Genomic DNA, 12,124 nt, shown 5'->3' on the forward strand with positions numbered 1-12,124 from the left:
GACCGATTGAAAATCGAAATCGCCGAAAAACGACCGCATTTGAAGAAGAAAAAACCGCTTTATCATCACGACAATGAGCCTGTTCATTCATGCTTAGTTGCAGAAGCAAAATTGCATAAAATCGGCTTCGAATTGGTTCCTTAGCCACTGTATTCACCAGAACTGGCCCCCAGCGACTATTACTTGTTCCCTAACCTGAAGAGATGGCTCAGCGGTAAGCTTTTTTACTCAAATGAGGAGCTCATAGCTGCAACTGAGGCGTATTTCGGAGACCTTCCGATAGAGTACTTTTCGGATATTATCAAAAAGTTAGAAAATCGTTGGACACGCTGTATCGACCTAAAAGGAGGGTATGTTGAAAAATAAAATCGACTTTGGCCAAAAAAACGTCTCCGTGTTTCATTTTTCAGGGACTTATCAGACTGCCTAGTAGCATTACACGTTTAATGTAGAGTATATTTTTCTGTAATATCCTGAAACCTTTCCCTAAAAAGAAGTCGTTGATGGGATGCTTTGGACGTCCCACATTCGTCTGGGTCCGATCCCGTATGCAATAAAATTCTACCGACTAAAAACACTTTATTCTTATGCATTTTGAGGCCCTGAATCCGAATTCACAACTAGATATTTCGAGAAATGCGTACATCATTGTTTTTTGCTAACTTTGGTTGTTAATTTTTGTCGATGCTTCATATCGTATGCGGATCGGTTAAGCGCATCGCTTACGCACATCGGTTTTCGGTAGCATCATTTGCATCGAAATGTTTTAGTTACTTTTATTAAAGTGATTAAATTGATGATTATGGATACTTAATTAATAATGATAATATTTATTTAAATAACTGAATGGAGCCTCTACAAAGTAGAGGATAGAAGATCACGGAATAATTGCAATAGTTTTTTCTTCAACGGTAGAAAGTTTAAGAAAATTTAAGACACATAACGCCTGTTGACTGCTACACTTCACACGCATCGTCTGTAAGTAGCAGTAAACAGGCGTTACACGTCTTATATTTTTTTAACTTCTTACCGTTGCAAAAAAAAAAATATGACGGTTTCTTCCTGACCTTCTATACGGAATTTTAACGTAGAATCCGAATTTCAACCATTTCAAAGTTGATTTTGCTGTTTTTTAGAGTTTTTTAAAAAGAAATTGAACGGGGACACAGTGGGGTCTTTACGGGTACTTTGTAGAGGCTTTATATGGTTATTTAAATAAATATTATCATTATTAACGAATTATCCACAATCATCAATTTAATCAGTTTAATAAAAGTCACTAAAAAATGTCGATACAAATGAATCTGTCGATGACCGATGTGCGTAAGCGATGCGCTTAACCGATGCGCATACGATATGAAGCATCGAACATACCTTATTGCCAATTGCAAAAACTGCATTTTCCCGAGACCTACGCTAATATACAATAATATCATCGTGTAGAGTAAGGTTTAAGGAATGAGCAGGTTTTTTCAGTTTAGAAAAATATTGAATAGGTAAAAAGTTATTAACAACCAAAGTTAGCAAAAAACAATGATGTACGCATTTTTCGAAAAATCCAGTTGTGGATTCGGATTCAGGGTCTCAAAATGCATAAGAATAAAGTGCTTTCACTCGGTAGAATTGTATTTTTCTGCGCGTCGCAGGAGAGGTTCATTCGAATCTTTATACTTTTTTATGCGCGCGTAATGTGAATTTTAAAGGTTACAATATTTTTTTAATTCTCCAAAAAGAATAGCATATGCGGGACACCAACCTATTTTTTCGACACACGAGCTGATAATACGGTACTGTCCGGCTCAATGCGTCCGGTTGGCTACCTTACCCAACTTCCACCTACTCCAAACCTCCCCATCTACCAAGCACGTAGTATTCCTTCCATAAATCGCAAAATTTAGCTACTAAATATAAATCAGGTATACCTCTTTGATATCAGAACAGCCGAAACCAGTTTTCTTTATTCAACCAAAGTTTTTAGTTGAATTTTTTGGTTAATTTTACCAAACATTTTCTCGATTTTGTCCAATGTTTTGGCTTAATCCAGCAAATTATTTACATGTGGTTAAAGTAGCCAAATTTCATGAAACAAATATTCTTTTAGGATTTTTTTTGTTCATAAAACAACGACATGCTATGGTTCATTCGAAATTATTTAAGCTTTCATAATTCAAAGAAACTGCAGATTTCTTATCATTATTCCATATAAATAAACTGAATTACTTACAGGTGGCTAAGAAAGCTCATGTGGAAAGGAATAAAAAAAGACTTACAGATGTCAGACATGTACGAACCATTGGAATGTAACAAATCTCAAATCGTAGGCAATAACCTGGAAAGGTAAAGCAATAACTTCTTTACATTAAATTTATTATATTGTACGGGTAAATTACTTTTTAACATAAAGCTATATTTTTCACAACAACCCTGCCGAAAGTTTGACATTCATTGGTAATCATGAACGACTGCGAAGAGTTTGAAATTTGGTGGGCCAGAGTAAGGCATTCCCTAGCACTACCCATAGAAAATCTCATAATATTCTCAGGTGAAATAGCCAGACCCGTTTCAGGCTATCTGCAGGCTCGATTTGAATGACTACATCTGAGGAAATAGTCAGAGAGATTTGGGTCCTTTTAAAAGTGAAGGGACGATCATATAATGGGCCTATTGTATTCGCCATTTAGCGGGCGGGCAAAATTTTTCTTAAAATTATTATCATCTGTTTTAATTGATGAACTTTCTCATTATACGTATTTTATGAATATAACTTATAAACTCATATACTATTTTGGAGTTGATTTCTAAAATGTTAACTGTTTTGGTGTATCTCATTCCATTAAAGAGATACGTTAAGGGTCGTCCATAAACTGTGTAGCCTATCCAGAGGGGTGTGGGCACTGAAATATTATAATGAGTCACGTGACCCTGGCGGACCGAAGGAATCGAATGGAGCCTCCACAAAGTATCCGTAAAGACTCCATTGGGTCCCCATTCGGTTCCTTTTTAAAAAACTTGAAAAAACAGCAAAATCAAGTTTTAAATTGTTGAAATTCGGATTCTACGTTAAAATGCCCTATAGAAGGTCACGAAATAATAGCAATAGTTTTGTTTTTGCAACGGTAAAAAGTTTAAAAAAATATATGACGTATAACGCCTGTTGACTGCTACACTTCAAACACATCGTCTGTAAGTAGCAGTCAACAGGCGTTATACGTCTTATATTTTTTTTAACTTCTTACCGTTGCAAAAAAAAATAATGCTATTGTTGCATGACCTTCTGTAATAAATTTTAATGTAGAATCCGAATTTCAACAATTTAAAAGTTGATATTGCTGTTTTTTCGAGTTTTTTAAAAAGGAACCGAACGGGGACCCAATGGGGTCTTCACGGGTACTTTGTAGAGGCTTTATTCGGTTCCTTCGTTTCGCCAGGGGGAGGGTGGTTCGTCTGTGGTACGTGTTTTTACATTAAAATATTTTCATTCGCTACACCCATGTCAACTCGATTGTCAAAAAGCTTAAAAAATTTGTTTGTCTGTGATACATGATTTACATGCATGGCTAGTCTCACCTTTTATTCAACCTGATGACTTATATGAATACAAATTTAAAACTTTGTTTTTATAAATAATTTTGTTAAAAAATGTTTTTCATAAAAAACCACCAGTTTTTCTAGGGGGAGGAGGGGTGTGAGAAGTAGCTGCCATATAGTGCGTGGGGGGAGGCGAGCCCTAGCGGACCAAGTGAACGGAAAGGATACTCTATACAGAGTATCTTCATAGTATCCACATATTATCTCTTTCGTATCGTGCAATAAATACTCAAAATCCCGTGAAATCAACTTTTAAATTGGTGAAATTCGGATTCTAAGTTAAAATTCCCATTAGTAGTTCACGGAGTAACAGCAATAGTTTTTTTTTATAACGGTAAAAAGTTTTAAAATATTTAAGCCGTATAGTGCCTGTTGACTGCTGCACTTCAAACATATCATCTGTAAGTAGCAGTCAACAGGCGTCATAGGTCTTATATATATTTTTTTCAATTTTTACCTCTGCAAAAAAAAACTATTGCGATTACTCCGTGACCTTCTAATGGGAATTTTAACGTAAAATCCTAATTTTACCGATTTAAAAGTTGATCATGCTGTCTTATTAGTTTTTGTTGCATGAACGGAAGGGATACTGTGTGGATACTATTAGGATAATCTCTAGAGTATCCTTTCCGCTTACTCGGTCCGCTAGGGGGGCTCAAAAGTGACCAAAATCTGACTACGTAGTTTATGGACGGCCCCTTACAATCATTTCAATTTTAAACAGTTAAAAAAGGTAGATATCTGAAATAATCGAAACTTGTAGATTTCGAATGATTATGTTTTAGGCTTTTAATTTTGAAATTTAAAAAATCTATTTCTGAATTTTAATCTGAAAGCTTAACAAAGGACCCTTGAGTGTCGGCTACTCTATTGAGATAGCTTTTCGCTTGTTATTCATGATCAAATTCTTATTTCAATTTAAGCCACGCTACTTGTTATTCATGAACGTATTCTTATTTCAATTTCGAAAAGGACATTTTAAAGACTCAAGACTATTCAAACGGGCTACCTATACCTTTAAAAATATACACCTGAGTACCTGCGGAGAATTTCTCGGAAGCTTTGCAGAGCCTAAAAATCTTCAGTTAATATTCTGAGATTTTTATCCCTAGTTTTCTTTTCCTAGGTCACAAAATTGATCACGCAGCGGGAGGATAATAAAGAGGCCTGAAATTGGCCACTGTTGACTCGCTCTACAGGCCTCAATAGTCGAACTTTCAGAAGGGGCGTCTTGAAAAATAGATTACAATTCTATTTTAAATTAATTACGTGTTTGTCAATAGGGAATGGAAAAAAGAATTGCAGAAACTTAAATCTCTGGAATATGAATTAGAAGAACATGAAGGCAAAGAAGTTAAAAAGAAAGAAAAGGTACCGAGTTTAAGAGCTGCCATGATTCGTACCTTTGGACGGAGTATATTTTTTCTTGGCTCTATCCAATTTTTTTTTGCTATTGTCTTACAAACTATGCTTCCGGTAGTTCAAAAATGGGTCATAGGCTATTTTAAGGATAGTAGTTCCAAAGAAACAGAATCGAAGGAAGAAGTTCTACTTTATGCTGCAGCTTTAGTCATCGTGTTACACCTTAATGCTGTTTTTATGCACCATACTAATAATTATGCTCAAGAAATCGGAATGAGAATTAGAGTAGCATCCTCAGCTTTAATTTACAGAAAGGTATACCCTAATACTAATTTATACTAATATAACTATATACTAACTATAATAACTAACTATATACTAATACTAACTATTTTTATATATTTTAAAATATTTTTTCATATTTATATTATATCCCTGTTTTGAATAAAATCTGTCTTTAGAGTGAAAAATTGTCGAATTTCAATAATTTTGGTGTAGAAAGTTCTTTTTTTAATGCTCGGCTTAGAATAAGAAATACATTTTACACAAAAAATATAGTGATTATTTAATTTTTCAATCCAAATACGTAATTTATTTGAAACGGGAATAGGCTCTAATTACACAGCCACACACAAAAAAATAAGTGTGCGGATCTGATAACAAGACACACGTATTCCTATGGATTTTGGGGCGCTGAATTCAAATTCGGTATCAAAAATCACCCATCACCACATGGTTGAGCCATAACCTCAAAAAATGACGAAAAATCATGCACTGAGGCAAATAAATTTCAAAATAATGCCAGCCATGCAAATTTTCATCTCAAAAACATGTCGACAACTGTGAAGGATAAACCCTTGTCTGATATCAACTTATTTAACATAACTTTACCAAACAGAACCTGACCTCACCTAACCTGAATGAACAGAAATTTATTTAAATACACGTAAAGCTCTGGAAGCATATTTTCCCAGTAGCAAACGTGTGCTTCATCGAATGGGTCAACTCGAGCCTAACCTAGAGATAAAGCTAACCTTGACTAACCTAACCTAACCTAACCTAACCTCACGAAACACAATGAAACTGATTGTGTTGTCCCGTTGTGTTTGCGGTATCGTTTGAATCAGCTTGGGCTTAACCTGCAAAGAGGTCAAACCTATCATAACCTAAAAAAACCTGACCTGACCTAACCTAACCTAACTTAACTTCACGTAACACAATTAAACTCATTGTGTTGTCCCGTTGTGTTTGCGATACCGTTTCATTCAGCTTCGGCTTAACCTACATAGAGGTACGGTGCTCAGTCTTAAATGTGTGCTATGTTTAATAGGTTAAATCGATCTTAACCTACAAATGAATCTAACTTAACAGAACCTAACGAAATTTTGCTTAACGCAGAGCTTGAAATTTTGCTTAACGTCGAGCTTGATCCTTCAAATTGCGCCTGTCAAAACTTCAGCCATTTATGTTTACGCATTTACAAGTTACAACACTGAGAAGCGACTAACCTCCGAGTTTTTTTTAATATGGAAAAATCTGAGTTTCGAGTTTTGATCAAACACTACTATCTTCGCAAGAAAACGATATCCGAGACCAAGGCCAAGCTGGATAAGTATTACCCGGACTCTGCACCGTCGATTGGAACGATTCATAAGTGGTTTACCGAGTTTCGTTGTGGCCCTATGAGCACAGTTGATGCTGAACGATCTAGGCGCCCAAAAGAGGTCACTACACCAGAAAATGTCGAAAAAATCCACGATATGTTGTTGAATGATCCGAAAGTGAAATTGAGAGAGGTAGCTAATGCTGTAGGCATATAATTTGAACGTGTGGGCAATATCGTGCATTCAGTTTTGGGCATGAAGAACCTCTGCGCGCGATGGGTGCCGCGTTTGCTCACAGTGGACCAAAAACGAATTCGTGTGACAACTTCCCAGCAGAATTTGGCATTATTTTCGCGTAAGCCGACCGAGTTTTTGCGCCGATTCATAACCATGGATGAAACCTGGATCCACTACTACACTCCTGAGTCAACGCAACAGGCAAAGCAGTGGGTTCCACCGGGCCACAGTGCTCCGAAACGTCCAAAAACGCAACAATGGGTCGGAAAGGTTAGGGCCTCCTTATTTTGGGATGCACATGGCATAATATTCGTGGAATATCTTGAAACAGGTAAAACCATAACCGGAGCATACTATTCATCATTTTTGGACCGATTAAAAATCGAAATCGCCGAAAAACGACCGCATTTGAAGAAGAAAAAACCGCTTTATCATCACGACAATGCGCCTGTTCATTCATGCTTAGTTGCACAAGCAAAATTGCATGAAATCGGCTTCGAATTGGTTCCTCAGTCACCGTATTCACCAGACCTGGCCCCCAGCGACTATTACTTGTTCCCTAACCTGAAGAGCTGGCTCACCGGTAAGCGTTTTTACTCAAATGAGGAGCTCATAGCTGAAACTGAGGCGTGTTTTGGAGACCTTCCGATCGAGTACGTTTCGGACAGTATCAAAAAGTTAGAAAATCGTTGAAACTCGCTGTATCGACCTAAAAGGAGAGTATGTTGAAAAATAAAACCGACTTTGGCCAAAAAAACGTCTCCGTGTTTCATTTTTCAGGGACTTATCAGACTGCCTAGTAACACAACAAAATTCATTTTATTGTACTACAGGTGGTTAAAAATTTAGACGCATATGACTCATTGGAGAAACTTAGAACTACAAGTAGAATTGATCCCATTTCAATTAACCTGACAATGTTTGTATCAATTAAATGTAGAATTATAACTTAAAACTGCAAATGAATAAGAGTTTTATTCAAAAAATGTTTCTCTCTGCTTTTCTTAAACCTAAGGGATATATTTATACTATCTTTCGTGTTTACATTTTATCTTGCTTTTTATCGTAATTAGTTTGATTTATAGACCTACATCAGACTATTTTCTGCCTGCTATAACGTGTCCTTTTTTCTGCATTTGTAGGTTAAGATCGGGTTAACCTATTAAATATAGCACACATTAAAGACTAAGAACCGTACGCTTACATAGCTACACGTATGGTTGAATTTCATTCGATTAGGCTAGGTTAGGTCAGGTTTTTAGGTTAGGATAGGTATGACCTCTTCGCAGGTTAAGCCTAAGCTGATTCAAACGGTACCGCGAATACAACGGGACAACACAATCAGTTTAATTGTGTTTCGTGAGGTTAGGTTAGGTTAAGCTAGGTTAGATTTATTTCTAGATTAGGCTCGAGTTGACCCATTCGATGTAGCACATATTTGCTACTGGGAAAATATGCTTCCAGAGTTTTACGTGTAGTTCAATAAATTTCTGTTAATTCAGGTTAGGTGAGGTCAGGTTCTGTTTGGTAAAGTTATGTTAAATAAGTTGATATCAGGCAAGGGTTGATCCTTCACAGTTGTCGACATGTTTTTGAAGTGAAAATTTGCATCACTGGCATTATTTTGAAATTTATTTGCCTCAGTGCATGATTTTTCGTCATTTTTTGAGGTTATGGCTCAACCATGACGTGATGGGTGATTTGTGATACCCAATTTGAATTCAGCGCCCCAAAATCCATAGGAATACGTGTGTCTTTTTACCAGATCCACACACTTATTTTTTTTGTGTGGCTGTGTTATCTAAAAAGATTAAATTCTAGTATTTGTGCAGTAAAATGAAGTAATTACATTTTGAGGTTGATTCCTGATTTCAACGCCTTTAAGTTAAAACAATGTTTAAATCTTAATTATAAACGCACTTGTGGCATATTCCCATTTTTTACGCCAATACAAGAAAGTATAAAAACAGTGTATAAAAAAAAAATATTGAATGAAAAGAAAATTATGTTTCTGTAAGAAAAATGCAATAATAATTTAGAAGTACAAAACTTCGAAATAGGTATTTTTTTAATATCCATGTAATTTTCTATCAGATTCAAATTTTTGTTTAGATTGCACTATTATTGTTATAAATGGAAAAAATTTGAGAGACAACGTATTTCAGCAATGAATATTGATGTTGACGAAAGTGCAATTCTGCAAAATTGATAGATTTTAGTTTATTTTTGCTCTGATTATGACTGTTATTTACAATCTTCAACTGTCATCTGTAATTCTTCACGTACATGCTTCCTAATTGAAAAAAGGGATTGAACGCAAAAGTTTGAAAGTTATTTTGGGAAAAATTTGCTATGAAAATATTCTAAAGATTCTAAATATCGTTAGTCAAAGTATAACCTTTGAATTGTGTACCTCGATTTACCGTATTGACCCTAAAGTTTGAAAATAATTTTCTCAAAATTTCCCAAAAATCAATTGCTCCAAATTGGACGGTTCGTGAAAGAACGAACGTGAAACAATTCGTTAATGTTTATCACAAATGCATACCCACGAGTTACGCCACGTACATGCACATTGGCGGTTGCCATGACAACACGCGTTGAAATGTGAACTTGTGTTTTAAACATTTCTCTCACGATTTCCGATTTCTAGGTTGCGGGTTGAAAAAGTGAATTTTTAAATAAAAGTAAAAAGTACATATTTGAAGTTTGAGGAAGTATCTTCGATAGGTAACAAGTAAGTTGAGACAATGCTTCGACTTGTTATTGACTCACAAAGTCACAGTCCTAAGTTTGGCAACGTCGCGTGTGAGCATGCGTGTTATTCGAAATTCGCGTATAAACTAGAGCACGTGGACCGGATGAAACGTTGCCATATCTTCTGTTCGCTGACGTCAGTCATATAGTTACGGTATAAATAATTTTTTTCTATTCTAATAGGCTCAGAATAATACTTTTCGAAGCAGATCTGGATTAGAGATAGCATTCGATATATGTCAGAATTATTTTATATTGCAGAGTAAGTATTTGTTTTTCTTTTTGAATATACCAGTCCAGATGTTTCTACACATTTAGGAATACGATACCAAAACAAACCTAAAAACGAATATTTTTATTTTTGTACAAAGTCTTTATACATAAAATAGGGAGTAATTGTGGTGAATGAAATAGCATAACATATTTTTGAGTATGTATTCTTTTTCCAGCCATAAAGTGTTTTATAACTAGATGTTATAATAAAAAAATAAACACAAATACGAGCATCACCTTAATATGCATCGCGATGTCAAAATATAACACAAGGGAGTGAGTGGAACACGTGACAGTACAAACAGCACTGCACATATGCGCGGAGCTACTCGTGGGTATCCATTTGTGGCAAACATTAACAAATTCTTGGACATTCGTTGTTCCACTTTTCCTTACCTAACACATGAGGTAATAATAGCGAACACTATTCCTTTGTGATTTAATACAAGAGTACATTTTCGGCAAATTATTATAAGGGAGATTTTGCATAGTATCGTAGGATCCAGAAGACACTAAATGATGCGCTAATAAACGTCGGACAGCGCAAAACGCATGGGAGTGAACCTCTTAATGGGACTCCCGGTAACACAAAAATTTGTGAACACTAACACTAAACTCACAGAACATGCTAAAAAACGTCATCACGTGACTTTACTCAGATAACAAATCGTGTGCGCAAATTTCGCGCACGCCGATGCCCTCATAAAATATTTGCAAGAATGGACCACATCTAAAAGCATTCTGTGCACTATAAATGCAGTTTCAAATCTGCTAAAGTAAATATAAATTTATTATTATTATCCATTAAAAACATTTTGAAATTTTGAATTCAAATAAATACGAAGAACAGAGTTAAAAAAATTATTTTGTGCAAAATAAAAATATATAATTAAAAGAAGTTAAAGAAATAACATTAAAACAGGAAGATACAAGTTCATAAAACGCATGTAAGAACTTATTATTAACTGCATAAAATCTATGAATTCGAAAAACAAAAACAAAAAAAAATAATAAATATTCAATTATTAATTTTGTAATTACTATTTATTTGATAAAAAGAATTCTTTTAAGTACCCATCTTAAATTTCGCGCCAATCGCGGACAAGGTACGTGCGACCCAAAGGGTGCGTTCCAGACGACCACTCGGGAAGTGCTCGTAACGAGTGCCCCGAACTCTTCTACGCATGCGTCGCGCTCGGTCTCTGATTTGTTGCTGTTTGCGCGCATCTTAATATTTTAATAAACTTTAAATAACAAAATTTTCGAATAATTAAAAATATGCAAAAAAAATACAAGTGAGTACCGAAGGATATTTTTTTTTACACAGTATGCCCTTAATAATTTTTTTTTTTTATCAAGATTCATTAATATCTGTCTAATGAACATTTATATAAGTTGAAATGACATTATTCATAATAAACAATCAAAATTTTATTTTTCATCATTTCAAATTGTGCGCGAAAAGCAACGAATCAGCGACCGAGCGCGACGCATGCGTAAGAGAGTTTGGGGCACTCGTTACCAGCACTGCACTTGGGTGCAGTCGGAGACGTTCCACGACGTTAATTTGAGTGTTGGCAAAGATATTATAAACGTAGATGCGATGCGGGCTTAGTTGTCCGCCATAAATATAGACGGCGCGTCCGGCGAAAAAAGTCACTTCCCCTCTACCCACCGCTCCCCGTAGAAATAACCAATCGATATAGTTTGCCAAGAACCACTTGGAGCGCTGTAAGCAACTCTCGGCACACCTTCGAGGCGCACTGATGGTAAACTTAGCTTGGACAAGAACCATTTGGATTGAAAGTAAATTGCCAATTAAAACATTTTTACATTTATAACTTTGTAAAGCTTGGTTGTTTTAATAAATATCACAAATATAAGTCGATGGGTAATTTATATTACGGTTTCATATATTTTCCACTAATTCTAAAATTATTAATTATAATTTTCATTCTATATATTGTTTATATATAGTTCTTTAATATTATTTATTTTTTACTTTTAATTTTGTGGTCTGCAATTTCTACGGACTTTCTTAGTCTATTCGTCTAATAAAGTTCTCGTATGTATTTTCCAATTTCTTAATTATTATATATTCTAACGTTTTTATAAAAATATAATTATAATTCCCAGTGATAGGAAAATTGTTCTTTCGGTTTTTAGATGTTAAGACGACAGTTCCAAGCCAGATTACGTTTCGCATTGGCAAACAACATTAGACGAACAGAATTTCACTGGCACGTTCATAAAAAATGTCATATTCCATAAAATATATTTTAAAATAAACTTTAAATCATTAT

The 12,124-nt window shown here is 35.1% G+C and overlaps 1 protein-coding gene across 3 annotated transcripts in view; it reads left to right on the forward strand.

Moving 5' to 3' along the window:
- Positions 1-12,124, forward strand: part of LOC117174831 (multidrug resistance-associated protein 4-like) — a 146,080-nt gene that overhangs the window by 36,527 nt on the left and 97,429 nt on the right. For 2 of the 3 annotated variants that reach the window (XM_033364210.1, XM_033364211.1), the window contains exons 2-3: positions 2,227-2,337; positions 4,872-5,265. In XM_033364210.1, the coding sequence (XP_033220101.1) occupies positions 2,227-2,337; positions 4,872-5,265 (505 nt within the window). Of the gene's footprint in view, positions 1-2,226; positions 2,338-4,871; positions 5,266-12,124 lie in introns of those variants that run through there. The other variant, XM_033364212.1, reaches the window with a different exon arrangement.

Source organism: Belonocnema kinseyi, chromosome 6 (assembly GCF_010883055.1).
Source record: "Belonocnema kinseyi isolate 2016_QV_RU_SX_M_011 chromosome 6, B_treatae_v1, whole genome shotgun sequence".
NCBI lineage: Eukaryota > Metazoa > Arthropoda > Insecta > Hymenoptera > Cynipidae > Belonocnema > Belonocnema kinseyi.